Source organism: Salmo salar, chromosome 29 (assembly GCF_965601325.2).
Source record: "Salmo salar chromosome 29, fSalSal1, whole genome shotgun sequence".
NCBI classification, from domain to species: Eukaryota; Metazoa; Chordata; class Actinopteri; order Salmoniformes; family Salmonidae; genus Salmo; species Salmo salar.
In genome coordinates this window covers 35,118,402-35,145,000 of record NC_138319.1, presented here as the reverse complement: position 1 = coordinate 35,145,000, position 26,599 = coordinate 35,118,402, and the positions used below count along the sequence as shown (strand labels likewise).

The 26,599-nt window shown below is 44.3% G+C and overlaps 1 protein-coding gene across 1 annotated transcript in view; it reads right to left on the bottom strand.

Moving 5' to 3' along the window:
* LOC100286462 (guanine nucleotide exchange factor VAV3) overlaps positions 1-26,599 on the bottom strand; it is a 179,890-nt gene that overhangs the window by 98,677 nt on the left and 54,614 nt on the right. The window contains exons 3-6 of the mRNA XM_045710531.2: positions 1,145-1,203; positions 978-1,046; positions 640-751; positions 1-91 (exon numbers count right to left, since the gene is read on the bottom strand). The exon at positions 1-91 is cut by the window's left edge and continues 11 nt beyond it. Of these exons, the coding sequence (XP_045566487.1) occupies positions 1-91; positions 640-751; positions 978-1,046; positions 1,145-1,203 (331 nt within the window). The remainder of the gene's footprint in view (positions 92-639; positions 752-977; positions 1,047-1,144; positions 1,204-26,599) is intronic.

Sequence of the window (26,599 nt, the reverse complement as noted above, 5' to 3'; positions counted from 1 at the left end):
AGTCCAGAGTCTCTGTGTACTTCTCCTCAGTCTGCTTGATCTCTGTCAGACAGCAGCTCCTGATGTCCGTTTCTACCTGCTTCTGGAACGACTACACACACACACACACACACACACACACACACACACACACACACACACACACACACACACACACACACACACCACACACACACACACACACACACACACACACACACACACACACACACACACACACACACACACACACACACACACACACACACACACCACACACACAACACAGCTGTCTAAGCAGAGCCTTCAGCATTAAATCATGGACACCATATGTGGGGTGTTTGACCTCCTGAGTAAGGACACACAGAACTCCAACCAACAACCACTAACAATAGGTGTCACTCATAACACTGGAGTAGACAGCAGCTTAAGGTTGAGGTGAGAGGAGAGAGAAAGAGAGAGAAATATATATATACATTAGAGAGAGAGAGAGAAACAGAGAGAGAGAAACAGAGAGAGAGAGAGAGAGAGAGAAACAGAGAGAGAGAAACAGAGAGAGAGAAACAGAGAGAGAGAGAGAGAGAGAGAGAGAGAGAGAGAGAGAGAGAGAGAGAGACGGAGAGAGAGAGAGAGAGAGAGAGTGAAAGAGGGAGAACTAACCAGAGGAGGAGGAACAGCCTCAGCCTTCATCAGATCTTCGTAGATCTCACCACCATCTTCATCATCGTAGACACAGTCATACAGATCCTCTTCATCCTCCACAGCTTTCTCACTGTCACACACACAGGAAGGAGGAACACATTATCACACTAGCTATAATGACACACACAACCCTCATTTGTCAAGAGGCACAAGACAGGAGAGATCATGAGAATTTAGACAGTACAAAAATGTGTTGAAAATGCGTATTTTTTTGTTGAAAAGACGTTGAAAATGTGTATTTTTTGGTTGAAAAGGTCTTGTGCTCACTGGGAACACAGAAGTAAGGAGAGACATACTCAATCAGATCCACCAGATGGTTATAGATGTCCTCGTCTTCTTCTAGACTCTCCTCTGAAGGAAAAGGCCTTTTGGAAAGAAAAGCACAAAATCAGTAACGGCTCAAAACATGTACTAACACACAACATCATTTGATTTAGAAATTGGAATAAACACCAGAACTTACTTTATTCCAGTTTGTTCTGAAATCGTTGTGCTGGACAGTTTGGACAATGTGTCCATAACCTGAAAATGAATGGAAATGTTTTATACTTGGTTACTGTAATGAGTATATTAGTGTTGGTTAGTCAATAGAGGGCAGTGTTGCTCAATAGTAGATTATTACAGTACGAGACCTGTGGAAGAGTAGTACATTATTTGAGTGATTAAATGACTTTCCAACATAATCCATACGGTTAAGAAAATGGTTTCTATTGCATAATTAATAGAAAGTAGTAATAATAATCATCATAATATTTTTTTCTCTCATTTCAGACCAAATGTTCTGTAAACGGGGTGGCAGGTAACCTAGTGGTTAGAGGGGCGGCAGGTAACCTAGTGGTTAGAGGCAGGTAGCCTAGTGGTTAGAGGGGCGGCAGGTAACCTAGTGGTTAGAGGGGCGGCAGGTAACCTAGTGGTTAGAGGGGCGGCAGGGTAGCCTAGTGGTTAGAGGGGCGGCAGGTAACCTAGTGGTTAGAGGGGAGGCAGGTAACCTAGTGGTTAGAGGGGCGGCAGGGTAGCCTAGTGGTTAGAGGGGAGGCAGGTAACCTAGTGGTTAGAGGGGCGGCAGGGTAGCCTAGTGGTTAGAGGGGCGGCAGGTAACCTAGTGGTTAGAGGGGCGGCAGGTAACCTAGTGGTTAGAGGCAGGTAGTCTAGTGGTTAGAGGCAGGTAACCTAGTGGTTAGAGGGGCGGCAGGTAACCTAGTGGTTAGAGGGGCAGCAGGTAACCTAGTGGTTAGAGGCAGGTAGTCTAGTGGTTAGAGGCAGGTAACCTAGTGGTTAGAGGGGCGGCAGGTAACCTAGTGGTTAGAGGGGCGGCAGGTAACCTAGTGGTTAGAGGCAGGTAGCCTAGTGGTTAGAGGCAGGTAGTCTAGTGGTTAGAGGCAGGTAGCCTAGTGGTTAGAGGCAGGTAGCCTAGTGGTTAGAGTGGCGGCAGGTAGCCTAGTGGTTAGAGGCAGGTAGCCTAGTGGTTAGAGGGGCGGCAGGTAACCTAGTGGTTAGAGGCAGGTAGCCTAGTGGTTAGAGGGGCGGCAGGTAACCTAGCGGTTAGAGGCACGTAGCCTAGTGGTTAGAGTGTTGGACTAGTAACTGAAAGGTTGCAAGATTGAATCCCCGAGCTGACAAGGTAAAAATCTGTTGTTCTGCCCCTGAACAAGGCAGTTAACCCACTGTTCCTAGGCTGTCATTGTAAATAACAATTTATTCTTAACTGACTTGCCAGGATAAAAGGTTAAATAAATAAATAAAAAACACCAGCCTGAGCTGCTTGTAAATAAAGAAAAGGCAGTGACTGTCAGCTGCTGTGTTCATAGGATGTCATTAATACAATACAATACAATAGGGAATTATCAGTGTGTTCTCTGTCCAGTCTGGTGTCAATCACTATACACAGAATAATCCATAACATTCAGTATTTGTCACGTCCTGACCAGTAAAAGGGGTTATTTGTTATTGTAGTTTGGTCAGGGCGTGGCAGGGGGTGTTTGTTTTGTGTGTTTCGGTGTTTTTTGGTTTAGGTTCTATATTTTCTATTTCTATGTGTATATCTAGTTTTCTATTTCTATGTTGTTTTTTTGGCAATGACCTCGAATTAGAGTCAGCTGGTTGTCGTTGTCTCTAATTGGAGGCCATATTTAGTTGGGTTTGTTTTCACTTGTGTTTTGTGGGTGGTTATTTTCTGTATAGCCTGGGAGCCTTATGGAACTGTTTTCGTCGTTTGTTTACATTGTTTAAGTGGTTTCTTTAATAAATTAAGAAGATGAGCACTTTACCCGCTGCGCCTTGGTCCAATCCTCACGACGCCCTTGACAGTATTAAAGGGATACTTTGGGATTTTGGCATTAAGGCCCTTTTTTTATCTACTTCCCCAATGTCAGATGAATTTTTGGATACCATTTTTATTTATCTGTGTCTAGCAGATACCCATAGACTTCCAGTCCTTGCGCTAACGCTAGTTAGCATTGGCTTGCGAAACTACCTCTTACTTCATACTGGACACAAAGACATAAAATTGTGTCCACGAGTTGATCTGACTCTGGGGAGGTAGAGAAAGGGCCAACATCCTGAAGTATCCCTTTAAGTCTAGTGATCATCAACCCCCAGCTTGAGTGTCAAAACAGAACACTGGAAATCATGTGTATAACAGAAAGGGAAAATATATAAAAATATGCTTTACATTGTCTTAATCCCTCTAAATTGAGTATGAACTTTAGTGATCATACATTTCCCCATTACACTCCCTATTTGTATTCTATTTTTATTTAACCTTTATTTAAACTTTAACTAGGCAAGTCAGATAACCCTATAGAGAATTCCTGTAAGTAAATCATGGTACATTAATTACTAGATAAAAATAAAGCAATGAAAAGAAAATCCAAATAGACCAATGTAACAAACCAACACCGTAAAAGTTGTTAAAGAATAAAATCAATGATTGTATCTTTAACTTAATTAGTAGTGTTCGGCTCTGTGAGTCGATGAACATGTGATTGACAAGTATGACGTAACGACATGTAATTTCACGCTGAAGTGGTCAGTAATGACCTCTGTCCTTGACCGGATAGACTGAGAGTCTTTCTAACACCATGCTAATCAGCCAAAATACCACTTTATACAAATCACTAACAGACATGTACTTATAGTGGCTTCATATGTTCTGTTCACTCATATGTTGTAGTTCCTATGGTGGCTTCATATGTCCTGTTAACTCATATGTTGTAGTTCTTATAGTGGCTTCATCTGTCCTGTTAACTCATATGTTGTAGTTCTTATAGTGGCTTCATATGTCTTGTTAACTAATATGTTGTAGTTCTTATAGTGGCTTCATATGTCTTGTTAACTCATATGTTGTAGTTCTTATAGTGGCTTCATCTGTCCTGTTAACTCATATGTTGTAGTTCTTATAGTGGCTTCATATGTCTTGTTAACTCATATGTTGTAGTTCTTATAGTGGCTTCATATGTCCTGTTAACTCATATGTTGTAGTTCTTATAGTGGCTTCAGCTGTCCTGTTAACTCATATGTTGTAGTTCTTATAGTGGCTTCATATGTCTTGTTCACTCATATGTTGTAGTTCCTATGGTGGCTTCATATGTCCTGTTCACTCATATGTTGTAGTTCCTATGGTGGCTTCATATGTCCTGTTCACTCATATGTTGTAGTTCCTATGGTGGCTTCATATGTCCTGTTCACTCATATGTTGTAATTCCTATAGTGGCTTCATATGTCATGTTAACTCATATGTTGTAGTTCCTATAGTGGCTTCATATGTCCTGTTCACTCATATGTTGTAGTTCCTATGGTGGCTTCATATGTCCTGTTCACTCATATGTTGTAGTTCTTAGAGTGGCGTAACATATAGAAATGTCCGTTAACTAAATAAGCTGTAGTTCTTATATCAAAACAAATTTTATTGGTCACATACACATGATTAGCAGATGTTAATGCGAGTGTAGCGAAATGCTTGTGCTTCTAGTTCCAACAGTGCAGTAATATCTAACAATTCCCAACAACTACCTAATACACACAAATCTAAAAAGGGGTGAATGAGAATATGTACATATAAATATATGGATGAGCGATGGCTGAGCAGCAGAGGCAAGGTGCAGTAGATGGTATAAAATACAGTATATACATATGATATAAGTAATGTAAGATATGTAAACATTATTAAAGTGGCATTATTTAAAGTGACTAGTGATCCATTTATTAAAGTGTCCAGTGTCCAGGGTCTCAATACAGTATATACATGTGATATGAGTAATGTAAGAAATGTAAACATGATTAAAGTGGCATTATTTAGAGACATTGTTTAAAGTGACTATTGTTCCATTTATTAAAGTGTCCAGTGATCGGATCTCAATGTGGGCAGCAGCCTCTCTGAGTTAGTGATTGCTGTTTAGCAGTCTGATGGCCTTGAGATAGAAGCTGTTTTTCAGTCTCTTGGTCCCAGCTTTGATGCACCTGTACTGACCTCGCCTTCTGGATGGTAGCGGGGTGAACAGGCAGTGGCTCGGGTGGTTATTGTCCTTGATGATCTTTTTGACCTTCCTGTGACATTGGGTTCTGTAGGTGTCATGGAGGGCAGGTAGTTTGCCCCCAGTGATGGTGGTGCGGTCTGCACAACGTCTCTGGAGAGCCCTGCGGTTGAGGGCGGTGCATTTGCCGTACCAGGCTGTGCCGGCATTTCGCTTGTTTGATTGCATTGGACCTCTTTCCATGGTTAAATGTGGTGAATCGCGCTTTCAGTTTTTCACGAATGCCACCATCCATCCACGGTTTCTGGTTAGGATAGGTTTTAATAGTCACAGTGCTTACGAAATCTCCAATGCACTTATTTATAAACGCACTCACCGAGTCAGCAGATAGAGCAATGTCGTTCACTGAGGCTGACTGGAACATGTTCCAGTCCGTGTGATCAAAACAATCTTGGAGCGTGGCTTCCGATTGGTCAGACCAGCGTTGAATGGTTCTTGTCACTGGTACATCCTGTTTGAGTTTCTGCCTATAAGCCGGGACGAGCAAGATGGCGTCGTGGTCGGATTTGCTGAAGGGAGGGCGGGGGAGGGCTTTGTATGCATCGCGGAAGTTAGAGTAGCAGTGGTCAAGAGTATTGGCCCTGCGTGTCGTGTAATCAATATGCTGATAAAATGTAGGTAACATTGACCTCAAAGTTGCTTTGTTAAAATCCCCAGCTACAACAAATGCAGCCTCCGGGTATATAGTTTCCAGTTTACATAGAGTCAAGTGAAGTTCCTTGAGGGCCATCTTGGTGTTCGCTTGAGGGGGGGGGATGTACACAGCTGTGACTTTAACTGACGAGAACTCTCTTGGTAGGTAGAATGCCCAGCATTTGATTGTAAGGAATTCTAGGTTGGGTGAGCAGCAGGACTTTTGTTCCTGTATGTTGTTATGATCGCACCATGAGTTGTTAATCATAAAGCATACACTCCCGCCCTTCCTCTTCCCAGAGAGGTGTTTATCTCTGTCGGCGCGATGCATGGAGAAGCCTGGTGGCTGGACCGATTCCAACAACATATACCGAGAGAGCCATGTTTCTGTGAAACAGAGAATGTTACAGTCTCTAATGTCTCTCTGGAAGGTAACCCTTGCTCGAATTTCGTCTACCTGGTTGTCAAAAGACTAGACGTTGGTGAGTAGTATACTCGGGAGTGGTGAGTGATGTGCCCGTTTACAAAGCCTGACCAGAAGACCACTCCGTCTGCGTCGCCGTTGTTTTCAGTCAGCTGCTGGGATTAGATCCATTGTCCTGGGTGGTGGTCCAAAGAGAGGGTCTGCTTCGGGAAAGTCGTATTCCTGGTTGTAATGTTGGTAAGTTGACATTGCTCTTATATCCAATAGTTCTTCCCGGCTGTATGTAATAAGACTTAAGATTTCCTTGGGTAACAATGTAAGAAATAATACATAAAAAAACTAAATACTGCATAGTTTCCTAAGAACGCGAAGCGAGGCGACCATGTCTGTCGGCGCCATCTTAACCTTATAATGGCTTCCTATGGCATAACATATATAAATGTCCTGTTAACTCATATGTTGTAGTTCTTAAAGTGGCTTCCTATGGTGTAACATATTGAAAAGTCCTGTTAACTCATATGTTGTAGTTCCTTCCTATTTCTCTGTAGATTAACTATTGGTCTGTAAACACAGACACACACACACACACACACACACACACACACATTTAGCCCTCAGCCCTCACTGATCAATACTGATCACACCAGCTCATCTAGAAGTCCCCTCCCCCCGCCAGGCTACTAATAAATCACATTAGACACACACACACACACACACACACACACACACACACACACACACACACACACACACACACACACACACACACACACACACACACACACACACACAGGATATTGGTTGGTGGCCATGTGATTTATACTGTTTCACAGCTAGACAAGAGCCATCCTGTAGATACTACATGTTGAACTCTCCACTGGTTTAGATGAAGTGTAATCTGTTAACCCCTCTCCACTGGATTAGATGAAGTGTAATCTGAGTTAACTCCTCTCCACTGGCTTAGATGAAGTGTAATCTGAGTTAACCCCTCTCCACTGGGTTAGATGAAGTGTAATCTGAGTTAACCCCTCTCCACTGGTTTAGATGAAGTGTAATCTGAGTTAACTCCTCTCCACTGGGTTAGATGAAGTGTAATCTGAGTTAACCCCTCTCCACTGGGTTAGATGAAGTGTAATCTGAGTTAACTCCTCTCCACTGGCTTAGATGAAGTGTAATCTGAGTTAACCCCTCTCCACTGGGTTAGATGAAGTGAAATCTGAGTTAACCCCTCTCCACTGGGTTAGATGAAGTGTAATCTGAGTTAACTCCTCTCCACTGGGTTAGATGAAGTGTAATCTGAGTTAACCACTCTCCACTGGGTTACATGAAGTGAAATCTGAGTTAACCCCTCTCCACTGGGTTAGATGAAGTGAAATCTGTGTTAACTAAAGAAAGAACTAAAGTGTCTGGAGTGAATACCAGAACAGAGAACAGAGGCCACATCAGGCCATAGGAATACCAGAACAGATCTCACAGTGAAGGGAAACACCCTCATGTAATCTGCAGTAGGGGAAACACCCTCATGTAATCTGCAGTAGGGGAAACAGCCTCATGTACTGTAATCTGCAGTAGCGGAAACAGCCTCATGTAATCTGCAGTAGGGGAAACAGCCTCATGTAATCTGCAGTAGGGGAAACACCCTCATGTAATCTGCAGTAGGGGAAACAGCCTCATGTACTGTAATCTGCAGTAGGGGAAACAGCCTCATGTAATCTGCAGTAGGGGAAACAGCCTCATGTAATCTGCAGTAGGGGAAACAGCCTCATGTAATCTGCAGTAGGGGAAACAGCCTCATGTAATCTGCAGTAGGGGAAACAGCCTCATATAATCTGCAGTAGGGGAAACAGCCTCATGTAATCTGCAGTAGGGGAAACAGCCTCATGTAATCTGCAGTAGGGGAAACAGCCTCATGTACGATCTGCAGTAGGGGAAACAGCCTCATGTACTGTAATCTGCAGTAGGGGAAACAGCCTCATGTAATCTGCAGTAGGGGAAACAGCCTCATGTACGTAATCTGCAGTAGGGGAAACAGCCTCATGTAATCTGCAGTAGGGGAAACAGCCTCATGTAATCTGCAGTAGGGGAAACAGCCTCATGTACGATCTGCAGTAGGGGAAACAGCCTCATGTAATCTGCAGTAGGGGAAACAGCCTCATGTACGATCTGCAGTAGGGGAAACAGCCTCATGTAATCTGCAGTAGGGGAAACAGCCTCATGTACTGTAATCTGCAGTAGGGGAAACAGCCTCATGTAATCTGCAGTAGGGGAAACAGCCTCATGTAATCTGCAGTAGGGGAAACAGCCTCATGTAATCTGCAGTAGGGGAAACAGCCTCATGTACTGTAATCTGCAGTAGGGGAAACAGCCTCATGTAATCTGCAGTAGGGGAAACAGCCTCATGTAATCTGCAGTAGGGGAAACAGCCTCATGTAATCTGCAGTAGGGGAAACAGCCTCATATAATCTGAAGTAGGGGAAACAGCCTCATGTAATCTGCAGTAGGGGAAACAGCCTCATGTAATCTGCAGTAGGGGAAACAGCCTCATGTAATCTGCAGTAGGGGAAACAGCCTCATGTAATCTGCAGTAGGGGAAACAGCCTCATGTAATCTGCAGTAGGGGAAACAGCCTCATGTAATCTGCAGTAGGGGAAACAGCCTCATGTAATCTGCAGTAGGGGAAACAGCCTCATGTACTGTAATCTGCAGTAGGGGAAACAGCCTCATGTAATCTGCAGTAGGGGAAACAGCCTCATGTACTGTAATCTGCAGTAGCGGAAACAGCCTCATGTAATCTGCAGTAGGGGAAACAGCCTCATGTAATCTGCAGTAGGGGAAACAGCCTCATGTACTGTAATCTGCAGTAGGGGAAACAGCCTCATGTAATCTGCAGTAGGGGAAACGGCCTCATGTAATCTGCAGTAGGGGAAACAGCCTCATGTACTGTAATCTGCAGTAGGGGAAACAGCCTCATGTACTGTAATCTGCAGTAGGGGAAACACCCTCATGTAATCTGCAGTAGGGGAAACAGCCTCATGTACTGTAATCTGCAGTAGGGGAAACAGCCTCATGTAATCTGCAGTAGGGGAAACAGCCTCATGTACTGTAATCTGCAGTGGGGGAAACAGCGTCATGTACTGTAATCTGCAGTAGGGGAAACAGCGTCATGTAATATGCAGTAGGGGAAACAGCCTCATGTACTCTGCAGTAGGGGGAACAGCCTCATGTAATCTGCAGTAGGGGAAACAGGCTCATGTACTGTAATCTACAGTAGGGGAAACAGCCTCATGTAATCTGCAGTAGGGGAAACAGCCTCATGTAATCTGCAGTAGGGGAAACAGCCTCATGTAATCTGCAGTAGGGGAAACAGCCTCATGTAATCTGCAGTAGGGGTAACAGCCTCATGTACTGTAATCTGCAGTAGGGGAAACACCCTCATGTAATCTGCAGTAGGGGAAACAGCCTCATGTAATCTGCAGTAGGGGAAACAGCGTCATGTAATCTGCAGTAGGGAAAACAGGCTCATGCAATCTGCAGTAGGGGAAACAGACTCATATAATCTGCAGTAGGGGAAACAGACTCATGTAATCTGCAGTAGGGGAAACAGACTCATATAATCTGCAGTAGGGGAAACAGCCTCATGTAATCTGCAGTAGGGGAAACAGCCTCATGTAATCTGCAGTAGGGGAAACAGACTCATATAATCTGCAGTAGGGGAAACAGCCTCATGTAATCTGCAGTAGGGGAAACAGCCTCATGTAATCTGCAGTAGGGGAAACAGACTCATATAATCTGCAGTAGGGGAAACAGCCTCATGTAATCTGCAGTAGGGGTAACAGCCTCATGTACTGTAATCTGCAGTAGGGGAAACAGCCTCATGTAATCTGCAGTAGGGGAAACAGCCTCATGTACTGTAATCTGCAGTAGGGGAAACAGCCTCATGTAATCTGCAGTAGGGGAAACAGCCTCATGTAATCTGCAGTAGGGGAAACAGCCTCATGTACTGTAATCTGCAGTAGGGGAAACAGCCTCATGTAATCTGCAGTAGGGGAAACAGCCTCATGTAATCTGCAGTAGGGGAAACAGCCTCATGTACTGTAATCTGCAGTAGCGGAAACAGCCTCATGTAATCTGCAGTAGGGGAAACAGCCTCATGTAATCTGCAGTAGGGGAAACAGCCTCATGTACTGTAATCTGCAGTAGGGGAAACAGCCTCATGTAATCTGCAGTAGGGGAAACGGCCTCATGTAATCTGCAGTAGGGGAAACAGCCTCATGTACTGTAATCTGCAGTAGGGGAAACAGCCTCATGTACTGTAATCTGCAGTAGGGGAAACACCCTCATGTAATCTGCAGTAGGGGAAACAGCCTCATGTACTGTAATCTGCAGTAGGGGAAACAGCCTCATGTAATCTGCAGTAGGGGAAACAGCCTCATGTACTGTAATCTGCAGTGGGGGAAACAGCGTCATGTACTGTAATCTGCAGTAGGGGAAACAGCGTCATGTAATATGCAGTAGGGGAAACAGCCTCATGTAATCTGCAGTAGGGGGAACAGCCTCATGTAATCTGCAGTAGGGGAAACAGGCTCATGTACTGTAATCTACAGTAGGGGAAACACCCTCATGTAATCTGCAGTAGGGGAAACAGCCTCATGTAATCTGCAGTAGGGGAAACAGCGTCATGTAATCTGCAGTAGGGAAAACAGGCTCATGCAATCTGCAGTAGGGGAAACAGCCTCATGTAATCTGCAGTAGGGGAAACAGCCTCATGTAATCTGCAGTAGGGGGAACAGACTCATGTAATCTGCAGTAGGGGAAACAGACCCATAAAAGTCTTATAATCCCCTTTTTGGCACTTGGAAGACCACGGTCAATTTCACAAATACACACGCTAGCAGGGAAAATAGAATTGGGCAGTTCTAGTTACTCAGAAAAGGGCTACTTCATTGAACCCAAGACTAACTCCAGAACAGCACGAGGGATTGGCTGACTGGTGCCGGTCTGCTTCAGCTAAAAGCAATTAAACCCAAAAACCCTTTGACTAAAACCCCAGCTGTGTGTGTGTGTGTGTGTGTGTGTGTGTGTGTGTGTGTGTGTGTGTGTGTGTGTGTGTGTGTGTGTGTGTGTGTGTGTGTGTGTGTGTGTGTGTGTGTGTGTGTGTGTGTGTGTGTGTGGTGCGTGCGTGTGTGTGTGTGTGTGTGTCCGTGCATGCGTGCGTGCGTTTGCGTATATTAGTGTGATTGTGTGCGAGTTTCTTGTACCTGATACTCTTGACAACACATTTCATCCCCATAAACTGCCCAATGAAAATACGATTGGCTAAGAACTGAACTATTGTGACCAATCAGCTCACGCCTCATTATTGCCATAATACCTCATGAGCCAATAGGGTTGTTTGGATAAATGTCCAGATAGCACAGATCAGTCATGTAGAGCGCTTGGACTGACACATATGTTTTATATTTTAAGCATTTAGTAGATGCTTTTATCCAGCGTGACTTACAGTAGTGAGTGAATACAATTTTCATACTGGTCCCCTGTAGGAATCAAAACCATAACCTGACGTTGCAAGCACTATGCTTTACCAACTGAGCCTCAATGGACCCTCTCCCTCACAAGCACTATGCTTTACCAACTGAGCCTCAATGGACCCTCTCCCTCACAAGCACTATGCTTTACCAACTGAGCCTCAATGGACCCTCTCCCTCACAAGCACCATGCTTTACCAACTGAGCCTCAATGGACCCTCTCCCTCACTCTTCTATTGTCTAATTCTCTCCCTATCTATAATTATTTCACTAATTTACTATTCATCTCTCTCTCCCCCAGCCCTTCTCCCTCTCTCAATTAAATTTAAAGGGATTTATTGGCATGGTAAACATATGCTTACATTGCCAAAGCAACTGAAATAGATAATAACTAATACCTAATTTACTGTAAACATTACACTGACAAAAGTTCCAAAAGAATAGAGACATTTCAAATGTCATATTATGTCTATATACAGTGTTGTAACTATGTGCAAATATTTAAAGTACAAAAGGGAAAATAAATTAACATAAATATGGGTTGTATTTACAACAGGTCACAAATCTTGCTGCTGTGTTGGCACACAGTGGTATTCCACCCAGTTGATATGGGAGTTAATCAAAATTTGGTTTGTTTTCGGAAATTCTTTGTGGATCTGTATAATCTGAGGGAAATATGTGTCTCTAACATGGTCATACATTGGGCAGAAGGTTAGGAAGTGCAGATCAGTTTCCACCTCATTTTGTGGACAGTGTGCACATTGCCTGTCTTCTCTTGAGAGCCAGGTCTGCTTTCGGCGGCCTTTCTAAATAGCAAGGCTATACTCACTGAGTCTGTACATAGTCAAATATTTCCATAATTTTGTGTCAGTCACAGTGGTCAGGTATTCTGCCACTGTGTAATCTCTGTTTAGGGACAAATAGCATTCTAGTTTGCTCTGTTTTTTTGTAAAATCTTTGGAATGTGTCAAGTAATTTTCTTTTTGTATTCTCATGATTTGGTTGGGTCTAATTGTGTTGCTGTCCTGGGGCTTTGTGGGTCTGTTTGTGTTTGTGAACAAAGCCCCTGGACCAGCTTACTTAGGGGGCTCTTCTCCAGGTTTATTTCCGTGTAGGTGATTGCTTTGTTATGGAAGATTTGGGAATTGCTTCTTTTTAGGTGGTTGTAGAATTTAACGGATCTTTTCTGGATTTTGATAATTAGCGGGTATCGGCCAAATTCTGCTCTGCATGCATTCATTTGGTGTTTTACGTTGTACACAGATGATATGTTTGCAGAATTCAGAATTCTGACTTCAGATTCTAGTAGGGTGAGGCCCGGGTGCTGCAGACTGTTCTAGTGCCCTCACCAATTTATTGATATATATGTTGAAGAAGGTGGGGCTTAAGCAGCACCCCTGTCTTAACCTCCGGCCTTGTGGAAAGAAACGTGTGTTTTTTGCCAATTTTAACCTCACACTTGTTGTTTGTGTAAATGGATTTGTAATGTTGTATGTTTTTCCCCCCACAACACTTTCCATCAATTTGTATACCAGGCCCTCTTTCCAAATTGAGTCGAAGGCTTTTTTTAAATCAACAAAGCATGAGAAGACTTTGCCTTTTTTTTTGTTTCTTTGTTTGTCAATTAGGGTGTGCAGGGTGAATACGTGGTCTGTCGAACGGTAATTTGGTAAAAAGCCAATTTGACATTTTCTCAGTACATTGTTTTTCGCTGAGGAAATGTACGGGTCTGCTGTTAATGATAATGCAGAGGGTTTTCTCAAGGTTGCTGTTGACGCATATCCTACGGTAGTAATTGGGGTGAAATTTGTCTCAACTTTTGTGGATTGTTTAGGATAGGGGGCAGTATTGACACGGCTGGATAAAAAACATACCCGATTTAATCTGGTTACCACGCTAGTGCTAGTTCTGAACGTCACAGGCTAATGTAAAAAGCTGGTTTTTGATATAAATATGAACTTGATTGAACAAAACATGCATGTATTGTATAACATAATGTCCTAGGGTTGTCATCTGATGAAGATCATCAAAGGTGAGTGCTGCATTTAGCTGTCTTCTGGGTTTTGGTGACATTATATGCTGGCTTGAAAAATGGGTGTCTGATTATTTCTGGCTTGGTACTCTGCTGACATAATCTAATGTTTTGCTTTCGTTGTAAAGCCTTTTTGAAATCGGACAGTGTGGTTAGATTAACGAGAGTCTTGTCTTTAAATGGCTGTAAAATAGTCATATGTTTGAGAAATTGAAGTAATAGGATTTTTAAGGTTTTGAAAATCGCGCCACAGGCTGGCAGTGGCTGTTACGTAGGTGGGACGAATTCGTCCCGCCTAGCCTAGAGAGGTTAGGGGGCTCTTCTCCAGGTTTATTTCCGTGTAGGTGATTGCTTTGTTATGGAAGATTTGGGAATTGCTTCTTTTTAGGTGGTTGTAGAATTTAACTTTGTGACGCTGACTTGACTGCCGGTTATTGGAGGGAAACGATTTCCTCAACATCAATGCCATAGTAAAACGCTGTTTTTGTATATAAATATGAACTTGATAGAACTAAAAATGCATGCATTGTCTAACATAATGTCCTAGGAGTGTCATCTGATGGAGATTGTAAAAGGTTAGTGTATCATTTTAGCTGGTTTTATGGTTTTGGTGACCCTGTCTTTGACTTCACAAAACATTACACACAACTCTTGTAAATGTACTGTCCTAACATACTCTAAATTTATGCTTTCGCCGTAAAACCTTTTTGAAATCGTAAAACGTGGTTAGATTAAGGAGATGTTTATCTTTCAAATGGTGTAACATAGTTGTATTTTTGAAAAATTTGAATTTTGACATTTATTTGGATTCAAATTTGCCGCTCTTGAAATGCACCTGCTGTTGATGGAGTGCACCACGGGTGGCACGCTAGCGTCCCACCTAGCCCCAAGAGGTTAACGGATCTTTTCTGGATTTTGATAATTAGTGGGTATCGGCCAAATTCTGCTCTGCATGCATTCATTTGGTGTTTTACGTTGTACACAGATGATATGTTTGCAGAATTCAGAATTCTGACTTCAGATTCTAGTAGGGTGAGGCCCGGGTGCTGCAGACTGTTCTAGTGCCCTCACCAATTTATTGATATATATGTTGAAGAAGGTGGGGCTTAAGCAGCACCCCTGTCTTAACCTCCGGCCTTGTGGAAAGAAACGTGTGTTTTTTGCCAATTTTAACCTCACACTTGTTGTTTGTGTAAATGGATTTGTAATGTTGTATGTTTTTCCCCCCACAACACTTTCCATCAATTTGTATACCAGGCCATCTTTCCAAATTGAGTCGAAGGCTTTTTTTAAATCAACAAAGCATGAGAAGACTTTGCCTTTTTTTTTGTTTCTTTGTTTGTCAATTAGGGTGTGCAGGGTGAATACGTGGTCTGTCGAACGGTAATTTGGTAAAAAGCCAATTTGACATTTTCTCAGTACATTGTTTTTCGCTGAGGAAATGTACGGGTCTGCTGTTAATGATAATGCAGAGGGTTTTCTCAAGGTTGCTGTTGACGCATATCCTACGGTAGTAATTGGGGTGAAATTTGTCTCAACTTTTGTGGATTGGTGTTATCAGTCCTTGGTTCCAAATATTACATCTGAGTATTCCTCCAAAGCTCCATTGTCCTGAGTCTACACAACTCTGCCAGGACCTAGGATCAAGGGAGATACTAAAGTGTTTTAGTACTATATCTCTTGACGCAATGATGAAAATAATCATGGCCTCCAAACCCTCAAGCTGCATACTAGACCCTATTCCAACTAAACTACTGAAAGAGCTGCTTCCTGTGCTTGGCCCTCCTATGTTGAACATAATAAACGGCTCTCTATCCACCGGATGTGTACCAAGCTCACTAAAAGTGGCAGTAAAAAAGCCTCTCTTGAAAAAGCCGAATCTTGATCCAGAAATTATAAAAAACTATCGGCCTATATCGAATCTTCCATTCCTCTCAAACATTTTAGAAAAAGCTGTTGCACAGCAACTCACTGCCTTCCTGAAGACAAACAATGTATACGAAACGCTTCAGTCTGGTTCTAGACCCCATCATAGCACTGAGACTGCACTTGTGAAGGTGGTAAATGACCTTTTAATGACGTCAGACCGAGGCTCTGCATCTGTCCTCGTGCTCCTAGATCTTAGTGCCGCTTTTGATACCATCGATCACCACATTCTTTTGGAGAGATTGGAAACCCAAATTGGTCTACATGGACAAGTTCTGGCCTGGTTTAGATCTTATCTGTCGGAAAGATATCAGTTTGTCTCTGTGAATGGTTTGTCCTCTGACAAATCAATTGTAAATTTTGGTGTTCCTCAAGGTTCCGTTTTAGGACCACTATTGTTTTCACTATATATTTTACCTCTTGGGGATGTCATTCGAAAACATAATGTTAAATTTCACTGCTATGCGGACGACACACAGCTGTACATTTCAATGAAACATGGTGAAGCCCCAAAATTGCCCTCGCTAGAAGCCTGTGTTTCAGACATAAAGAAGTGGATGGCTGCAAACTTTCTACTTTTAAACTCGGACAAAACAGAGATGCTTGTTCTAGGTCCCAAGAAACAAAGAGATCTTCTGTTGAATCTGACAATTAATCTGGATGGTTGTACAGTCGTCTCAAATAAAACTGTGAAGGACCTCGGCGTTACTCTGGACCCTGATCTCTCTTTTGAAGAACATATCAAGACTGTTTCAAGGACAGCTTTTTTCCATCTACGTAACATTGCAAAAATCAGAAATTTTCTGTCCAAAAATGACGCAGAAAAATGAATCCATGCTTTTGTTACTTCTAGGCTGGACTACTGCAATGCTCTACTTTCCGGCTACCCGGATAAAGCACTAAATAAACTTCAGTTAGTGCTAAATACGGCTGCTAGAATCCTGACTAGAACCAAAAAATTTGATCATATTACTCCAGTGCTAGCCTCCCTACACTGGCTTCCTGTTAAGGCAAGGGCTGATTTCAAGGTTTTACTGCTAACCTACAAAGCATTACATGGGCTTGCTCCTACCTATCTTTCCGATTTGGTCCTGCCGTACATACCTACACGTACGCTACGGTCACAAGACGCAGGCCTCCTAATTGTCCCTAGAATTTCTAAGCAAACGGCTGGAGGTAGGGCTTTCTCCTATAGAGCTCCATTTTTATGGAATGGTCTGCCTACCAATGTGAGAGACGCAGACTCAGTCTCAACCTTTAAGTCTTTACTGAAGACTTATCTCTTCAGTAGGTCCTATGATTAAGTATAGTCTGGCCCAGGAGTGTGAAGGTGAACGGAAAGGCTGGAGCAACGAACCGCCCTTGCTGTCTCTGCCTTGCCGGTTCCCCTCTTTCCACTGGGATTCTCTGCCTCTAACCCTTTTACAGGGGCTGAGTCACTGGCCTACTGGTGTTCTTCCATGCCGTCCATGGGAGGGGTGCGTCACTTGAGTGGGTTGAGTCACTGACGTGGTCTTCCTGTCTGGGTTGGCGCCCCCCCCTTGGGTTGTGCCATGGCGGAGATCGTTGTGGGCTATACTCGGCCTTGTCTTAGGACGGTAAGTTGGTGGTTGGAGACATCCCTCTAGTGGTGTGGGGGCTGTGCTTTGGCAAAGTGGGTGGGGTTATATCCTGCCTGTTTGGCCCTGTCTGGGGGTATCATCGGATGGGGCCACAGTGTCTTCTGATCCCTCCTGTCTCAGCCTCCAGTATTTATGCTGCAGTAGTTTATGTGTCGGGGGGCTAGGGTCAGTCTGTTACATCTGGAGTATTTCTCTTGTTTTATCCGGTGTCCTGTGTGTATTTAAATATGCTCTCTCTAATTCTCTCTTTCTCTCTTTCTGTCTTTCTCTCGGAGAACCTGAGCCCTAGGACCATGCCTCAGGACTACCTGGTATGATGACTCCTTGCTGTCCCCAGTCCACCTGGCCGTGCTGCTGCTCCAGTTTCAACTGTTCTGCCTGCGGCTATGGAACCCTGACCTGTTCACCGGACGTGCTTGTTGCACCCTCGACAACTACTATGATTATTATTATTTGACCATGCTGGTCATTTATGAACATTTTAACAGTTTAACATCTTGACCATGTTCTGTTATAATATCCACCCTGCACAGCCAGAAGAGGACTGGCCACCCCTCATAGCCTGGTTCCTCTCTAGGTTTCTTCCTAGGTTTTTGGCCTTTCTAGGGAGTTTTTCCTAGGGAGTTTTTCCTAGCCACCGTGCTTCTTTCACATGCTTTGCTTGCTGTTTGGGGTTTTAGGCTGGGTTTCTGTACAGCACTTTGAGAATATCAGCTGATGTACGAAGGGCTATATAAAAATAAATTTGATTTGATTTGATGTCACAGCTGAAGATCATGTTAAAGAGTTTAAGTATAGCAAGTTGGAATTTGTGGTCTGTATATTATCAACCCCACAGGCCTTTTTGGGTTGGAAGGTTTTTATTTTGTCCTGTATTTGAGAATCCAATGGGTTTTGGTAGTCTTTAATAGTTGATTGTAAGATTTGTATTTGATCATGTAAATGTTTTTGCTGTTTGTTTTTTGTTATAGAGCCAAAAAGATAGGAGAAGTTGTATATCCATACATCTCTGATTTGAATAGATAACTCTCTGTGTTGTTGTTTGTTTAGAGTTTTCCAATTTTCCCAGAACTGGTTTGATTCTATGGATTCTTCAATTACATTGAGCTGATTTCTGATGTGCTGTTCCATCTTTTCCGTATATTTCTTTATTGTTTTAGTGATTCACTATAGTGAAGGTGTAGACTCAGGTTTTCTGGGTCTCTATGTTTTTGGTTGGACAGGTTTCTCAATTTCTTTCTTACGTTTTTGCAATCGTCATCAAACCATTTGTCATTGTTGTTAATTTTCTTCTGTTTTCTGCATGAAATGTTTAGATTTGATAGGGAAGCTGAGAGGTGAAATATACTGATTAGGTTTTCTACTGCCAAGTTTACACCTTCACTATTACTGTGAAACATTTTGTCCAGGAAATTGTCTAGAAGGGATTGCATTTGTTGTTGCCAAATATTTTTGGGGTAGATTGCCACACTATTTTCCTTCCATCTATGGCATTTCTCAATACTATTCAGTTCCTTTGGCTTTGATGCCTCATGATTGAGCAAAGCCCTGTTCAAGTAGAGTATGATTTTCCTGTGATATGATAGGGGTGTCAGTGGACTGACTGTGAATGCTCTAAGAGACTCTGGGTTAAGGTCAGTGATAAAGTAGTCGACAATACTACTGCCAAGAGATGAGCTATACCCAGCGTGCGACAGAGCTGCAGGAGTTGTGACCCATTTTTGTTGGTTATGTTGTCGTAGTTGTGTCTAGGGGGGCATATGGGGGTGAGAATGCTGTCACCTCCAGGTAGGTGTTTGTCCCCATGTGTGCTGAGGGTGTCAGGTTCTTGTCCAGTTCTTGCATTTAGACTAGAACATGTAGCTGGGCCTGGAAATTGTTGATCTCCCCCTCTAGGATGGAGAAGCTGTCATCGTTAAAGTATGGGGATCCTATTGGGGGGATATAGGTAGCACACATGAGGACATTTTTCTCTGTTGAGATAATTTCCTTACTAATTTCTAGCCAGATCTCTATCTCCCTCCCTCCCACCCTCCCTCCCTCACCCCCTTTCTCCCTCTCTCCCTCACCCCCTTTCTCCCTCTCTCTCTCTCCCTCCCTCTCTCCCTCTCTCCCTCCCTCCCTCACCCCATTCTCTCTCTCTCTCTCTCTCTCTCTCTCTCTCTCTCTCTCTCCCTCCCTCCCTCCCTCACCCCCTTTCTCTCTCGCTCTCTCTCGCTCTCTCCTCCACTCTCTCTCTCTCTCTCTCTCTCTCCCTCCCTCCCTCCCTCACCCCCGTTCTCTCACTCTCACGCGCTGGGATGTGATAAGCTAAAAACTCCATCCCGTCTGACACCTAAAGGTCAAAGAGGAGGGCGACACCGCTGCCAAGGTGCATCACAGAATCCCCACTGACTCCGACTACCCTTGGGATGGGCTAGGAGCTGTTGAGACCATTTCCTTATAAATGTCAAGCCAGATCTCTCTCTCTCTCTCTCTCCCTTTCTTTCTCTCTATATCTCTCTCTCTCGTGCTGGGATGTGATGAGCTTAAAACCAAAAACACACACACTCCCAACAATCCACACATGTCCATTCATGGCCACAAGCAGCTACACTGCGCACGCACACACGCACACACACACACACACACACACACACACACACACACACACACACACACACACACACACACACACACACACACACACACACACACACACACACACACACACACACACACACACACACACACACACACACACACACACACACACACATCAGTGCCAAGCCATTATATTTGTCTGACAGTAGTAAACCTGTTAACAACATCTCAGAAGGCTTGTCACAGAACTGAAGAAGGAACCATATGAACTCTCTAAACCAAAATGCAGACATGAATATCCTCTTTCTCCTCTCTATGAAAGTTCAACCACCTCTCACAAGACCTATCTCACTGTACCGTACAACAACTACACCACTTCCTTATTCAACACCAGACATCACAGTGTCAGCTCTCACAGAGCAACACCACCACAAACAGCAGATATTCTCACCCTTTCAGGAAATCAAACAACACAGTGTCAACACTTTGCCACAGTCGAGCACCAAAAGGGATCACAGTCAAGGTGTCTGGGCTCTACTATCAGCTTCAGTGTTATCACAGTCAAGGTGCCTGGACTCTACTATCAGCTTCAGTGTTATTACAGTCAAGGTGTCTGGGCTCTACTATCAGCTTCAGTGTTATCACAGTCAAGGTGCTGGACTCTACTATCAGCTTCAGTGTTATCACAGTCAAGGTGTCTGGGCTCTACTGTTAGCTTCAGTGTTATTACAGTCAAGGTGTCTGGACTCTACTGTCAGCTTCAGTGTTATCACAGTCAAGGTGTCTGGGCTCTACTGTCAGCTTCAGTGGTATCACAGTCAAGGTGTCTGGGCTCTACTTTCAGCTTCAGTGTTATCACAGTCAAGGTGTCTGGACTCTACTGTCAGCTTCAGTGTTATCACAGTCAAGGTGTCTGGGCTCTACTGTCAGCTTCAGTGTTATTACAGTCAAGGTGTCTGGGCTCTACTGTCAGCTTCAGTGTTATCACAGTCAAGGTGTCTGGACTCTACTATCAGCTTCAGTGTTATCACAGTCAAGGTGTCTGGGCTCTACTGTCAGCTTCAGTGTTATCACAGTCAAGGTGTCTGGACTCTACTGTTAGCTTCAGTGTTATCACAGTCAAGGTGTCTGGGCTCTACTATCAGCTTCAGTGTTATCACAGTCAAGGTGTCTGGACTCTACTGTTCAGCTTCAGTGTTATTACAGTCAAGGTGTCTGGGCTCTACTTTCAGCTTCAGTGTTATCACAGTCAAGGTGTCTGGGCTCTACTTTCAGCTTCAGTGTTATTACAGTCAAGGTGTCTGGGCTCTACTTTCAGCTTCAGTGTTATTACAGTCAAGGTGTCTGGGCTCTACTATCAGCTTCAGTGTTATTACAGTCAAGGTGTCTGGACTCTACTATCAGCTTCAGTGTTATCACAGTCAAGGTGTCTGGGCTCTACTATCAGCTTCAGTGTTATCACAGTCAAGGTGTCTGGGCTCTACTTTCAGCTTCAGTGTTATTACAGTCAAGGTGTCTGGGCTCTATTGTCAGCTTCAGTGTTATTACAGTCAAGGTGTCTGGGCTCTACTATCAGCTTCAGTGAGAACACAACACACTCCACCTCTCAAGTTCCAAATGACCTCCAAATCGCTCCAGAGTGCACTACCCAGGACTGTGGTCCAAAATTGGTGCACTATATAGGTGATAGGGTTCCGTTTGGGATGCACCCTATCGCTCACTGTATAAGTGTGTCAGTGGGACAGATCACAGTCAAAACACTACCCCTCCTCTTCCTCTCAGATCCACACGAGGCCTTAAGGGGCTAGGGGCTGAGGGCTAGAGGCTGGGGGCTAGGGGCTGGGGGCTAGGAGCTGGGAGCTAGGAGCTGGGGGCTAGGGGCTGGGGGCTAGGAGCTGAGGGCTAGAGGCTGGGGGCTAGGGGCTGGGGGCTAGGAGCTGGGAGCTAGGAGCTGGGGCTAGGGGCTGGGGGCTAGGAGCTGAGGGCTAGGAGCTGGGGGCTAGGGGCTGGGGGCTAGGAGCTGGGGGCTAGGGGCTGGGGGCTAGGAGCTGGGGGCTAGGGGCTAGGGGCTGGGGGCTAGGGGCTGGTGGCTGGGGGCTAGGGTCTGGGGGCTAGTTTGGGGTTCAGGGGAAGCGTGTTAGTAAGACTCTGGTCACAGAGGCCAGTTGAGGGCAGTGATTCATGTTCTCTCCAAGCAGGTAGCGTCCCAAACGCTCCATTATACATAGTGCACTACTTGTGGCCAGGGCATTGCAAGACACTGCACAGAGCTCTGGTATAAAAATAAGGAGTGCACTATATAGGGAATAGGCTGCTATTTCAGACACAGCCATTGTCTAATGAGATGAACTCCGGTTCTCCAGGCAGCACTGTGACAGTTTCCTTTCTCCATTATTCTATGACCCTGGCTCTAATGCTCTCAGAAGGACAATGGTGTATCAACGAATGCTATTAGTGAGGAAGGAAACTGTACATTATGCATCGGTGGCAGGCACTGGGCTCTGCAGAGATTTCTCAAGTTTACAAGGAGGGCTGTGCTACAGTGTCATGTTGTCTAGTTACAAGGAGGGCTGTGCTACAGTGTCAAGGAGGGCTGTGCTACAGTATCATGTTGTCTAGTTACAAGGAGGGCTGTGCTACAGTGTCATGTTGTCTAGCTACAAGGAGGGCTGTGCTACAGTATCATGTTGTCTAGCTACAAGGAGGGCTGTGCTACAGTATCATGTTGTCTAGTTACAAGGAGGGCTGTGCTACAGTGTCATGTTGTCTAGTTACAAGGAGGGCTGTGCTACAGTATCATGTTGTCTAGTTACAAGGAGGGCTGTGCTACAGTATCATGTTGTCTAGTTACAAGGAGGGCTGTGCTACAGTATCATGTTGTCTAGCTACAAGGAGGGCTGTGCTACAGTATCATGTTGTCTAGCTACAAGGAGGGCTGTGCTACAGTATCATGTTGTCTAGTTACAAGGAGGGCTGTGCTACAGTATCATGTTGTCTAGCTACAAGGAGGGCTGTGCTACAGTATCATGTTGTCTAGTTACAAGGAGGGCTGTGCTACAGTATCATGTTGTCTAGTTACAAGGAGGGCTGTGCTACAGTATCATGTTGTCTAGTTACAAGGAGGGCTGTGCTACAGTGTCAAGGAGGGCTGTGCTACAGTATCATGTTGTCTAGTTACAAGGAGGGCTGTGCTACAGTATCATGATGTCTAGTTACAAGGAGGGCTGTGCTACAGTGTCAAGGAGGGCTGTGCTACAGTATCATGTTGTCTAGTTACAAGGAGGCCTGTGCTACAGTATCATGTTGTCTAGTTACAAGGAGGGCTGTGCTACAGTATCATGTTGTCTAGTTACAAGGAGGGCTGTGCTACAGTATCATGTTGTCTAGTTACAAGGAGGGCTGTGCTACAGTGTCAAGGAGGGCTGTGCTACAGTATCATGTTGTCTAGTTACAAGGAGGGCTGTGCTACAGTATCATGTTGTCTAGTTACAAGGAGAGCTGTGCTACAGTATCATGTTGTCTAGCTACAAGGAGGGCTGTGCTACAGTATCATGTTGTCTAGTTACAAGGAGGGCTGTGCTACAGTATCATGTTGTCTAGTTACAAGGAGGGCTGTGCTACAGTATCATGTTGTCTAGTTACAAGGAGGGCTGTGCTACAGTGTCAAGGAGGGCTGTGCTACAGTATCATGTTGTCTAGTTACAAGGAGGGCTGTGCTACAGTGTCAAGGAGGGCTGTGCTACAGTGTCATGTTGTCTAGTTACAAGGAGGGCTGTGCTACAGTATCATGTTGTCTAGTTACAAGGAGGGCTGTGCTACAGTATCATGTTGTCTAGTTACAAGGAGGGCTGTGCTACAGTGTCAAGGAGGGCTGTGCTACAGTGTCATGTTGTCTAGTTACAAGGAGGGCTGTGCTACAGTATCATGTTGTCTAGTTACAAGGAGGGCTGTGCTACAGTGTCAAGGAGGGCTGTGCTACAGTGTCATGTTGTCTAGTTACAAGGAGGGCTGTGCTACAGTATCATGTTGTCTAGTTACAAGGAGGGCTGTGCTACAGTGTCAAGGAGGGCTGTGCTACAGTATCATGTTGTCTAGTTACAAGGAGGGCTGTGCTACAGTATCATGTTGTCTAGTTACAAGGAGGGCTGTGCTACAGTATCATGTTGTCTAGTTACAAGGAGGGCTGTGCTACAGTGTCAAGGAGGGCTGTGCTACAGTATCATGTTGTCTAGTTACAAGGAGGGCTGTGCTACAGTGTCATGTTGTCTAGTTACAAGGAGGGCTGTGCTACAGTATCATGTTGTCTAGCTACAAGGAGGGCTGTGCTACAGTATCATGTTGTCTAGTTACAAGGAGGGCTGTGCTACAGTATCATGTTGTCTAGTTACAAGGAGGGCTGTGCTACAGTATCATGTTGTCTAGTTACAAGGAGGGCTGTGCTACAGTATCATGTTGTCTAGCTACAAGGAGGGCTGTGCTACAGTATCATGTTGTCTAGTTACAAGGAGACCTGTGCAGTGTGTACAGTCTCAACTTACTTCCCTGTCCACAGATTGGCTGTGTTCCTAAGTATTCTACATACAACTAAAGTATAAGTAACTACAGGCCTTCAAGGAGTTTATTTTCCAATTCTTTTGGTCAAAATTTGTCACACAAAATGTTTCAATATATGTTGAGTAATCGATGAAGTTTGTAGGTTCAATCACAAATGCATGAAACTCTTGACAGGTGTCTCATACTGACTGTAGGCCTACATAAATCCCCAGTCAGTATACATACCATGTCATATTGTATTTATTTAACCAGGAAAGTCAGTTAAGAACAAATCCTTATTTACAATGACTGCGTACCCTGGCCAAACCCAGATGACGCTGGGCCAATATGGGATTCCCAATCATGTCCATTTGTGATCTTGCCTGGAATTGAACCAGGGACTGCAGTGACACCTTTTGCACAGAGATGCAATGCCTTGGACCACTGAGCCACTCAGGAGCCCTTGTGTACCTAGCTCCTTGGTACACTGTAGGTTTTGTAATATCTGTATTTTTTATTTAACTAGGCAAGTCAGTTAAGAACAAATTCTTATTTACAATGACAGCCTAGGAACAGTGGGTTAACTGCCTTGTTCAGGGGCAGAATGACAGATTTTTACCTTGTCAGCTCGGAGATTCAATCTTGCAACTTTCCGGTTACTGGCCCAAAGCTCTAACCACTAGGCTACCTGCCGCCCCATCTGTACTTGCAAGTGGAGCCCTGGAATCATCCTCTCCCTTTCATCTCATTCTAATCTCTTATCTCAACTGCATAACTGCTACGTAATCCATGTAACCGTGGCGATATATTGTTGTTGTTCCAGACATGACTGGCAACCCGTAACCAATGAGAAGATACGCTGCTGTAATCCAGCCTGGTGAGTGGCTCATGGCTCTGAGGTTGCTGCTTGGTGATGATGCTAGGTATTGTAGTACAGTTCATCAGTCCCCAAACAGGAAGCTGACAGTAACCAGTGTCATTGACATTGAGTGAACTTTACTGTGATAATGTCAAAGACATACTTTAGCCTCTACTCTATACATCCCCATGTCCAACTCTCTAGTCCATTCACTTACCTGTCTAATTCCACCTTTGAAACTCATGATTGAAATACTATCCCACGTTTTACACTCCTCTGCAGGATGATGTAAAACAAATGGTACAACTGGTTTCTCAGAGGGGCCTTTTGGGTGAAAATACGGACTAAGACTTTAGCCCCAAGCGACGATACCATACTTCTGTTTCAGAGCCGCAAGAATTCAGCTTCCGGTAGATGTAGACAAGACTGACATCATAACTGAACATATATATATATCATATCCTTAACGCTCAGTACAGTAGAAATCCATATGTACATTCCTGTATGGTTTCCAGTCCTACAGGAGTCTTCGATCCTGTAGTATTGAGTATGAGTGGAGAGCCCAGAGGCCCGTGTGTCTGAAAGAGATGACGGGCCGGCTAAGTGGCTAAGTGGATCACAATAGGTCCAATATATGGACTGCAAGGTGACATCACAGTGTCAAATACACATGCAGAGTGTTATGTTGAAGTCTAAATATAGTCTTTCTCGGCAGGCTCAGGGCGCTCCATGTGTTCTGTGAGAAGAGACTTGTCGAGGTCAGAAATCTGTCTCTTTTGTCATAAAAAGCAGATCTGACCCTTCCTCTTCCATTGGTATACAGTCCAAACTACATCCTTTCCATGTTTGGGCAAGTCTGTCCACAACACAGTTATGATTTTGCTACTGTTTATGAGATCACAGAAATCCTCCTGATTTTCACACACAGAACAATGGCCATTCACCATAGATCCTATTGGGCACAGTGCCACTGAATGTGTTTTTTTATTTAACTAGGCAAGTCAGTTAAGAACAAATTCTTATTTACAATGACGATCTACCCCGGCCAAACCTGGATGACGGTGGGCCAATTGTGCGCCGCCCCCCCTATGGGACTCCCAATCACAGCCGGATGTGATACAGCCTGGATTCAAACCAGGGACTGTAGTGACGCCACTTGCACTTGCCACTCGGGAGCCTGAACAGGGGAATCCAAGGGACTTGATTGGTAGAACAGACACGTCTTAACATCAAAGATGTTTCGTCTTTT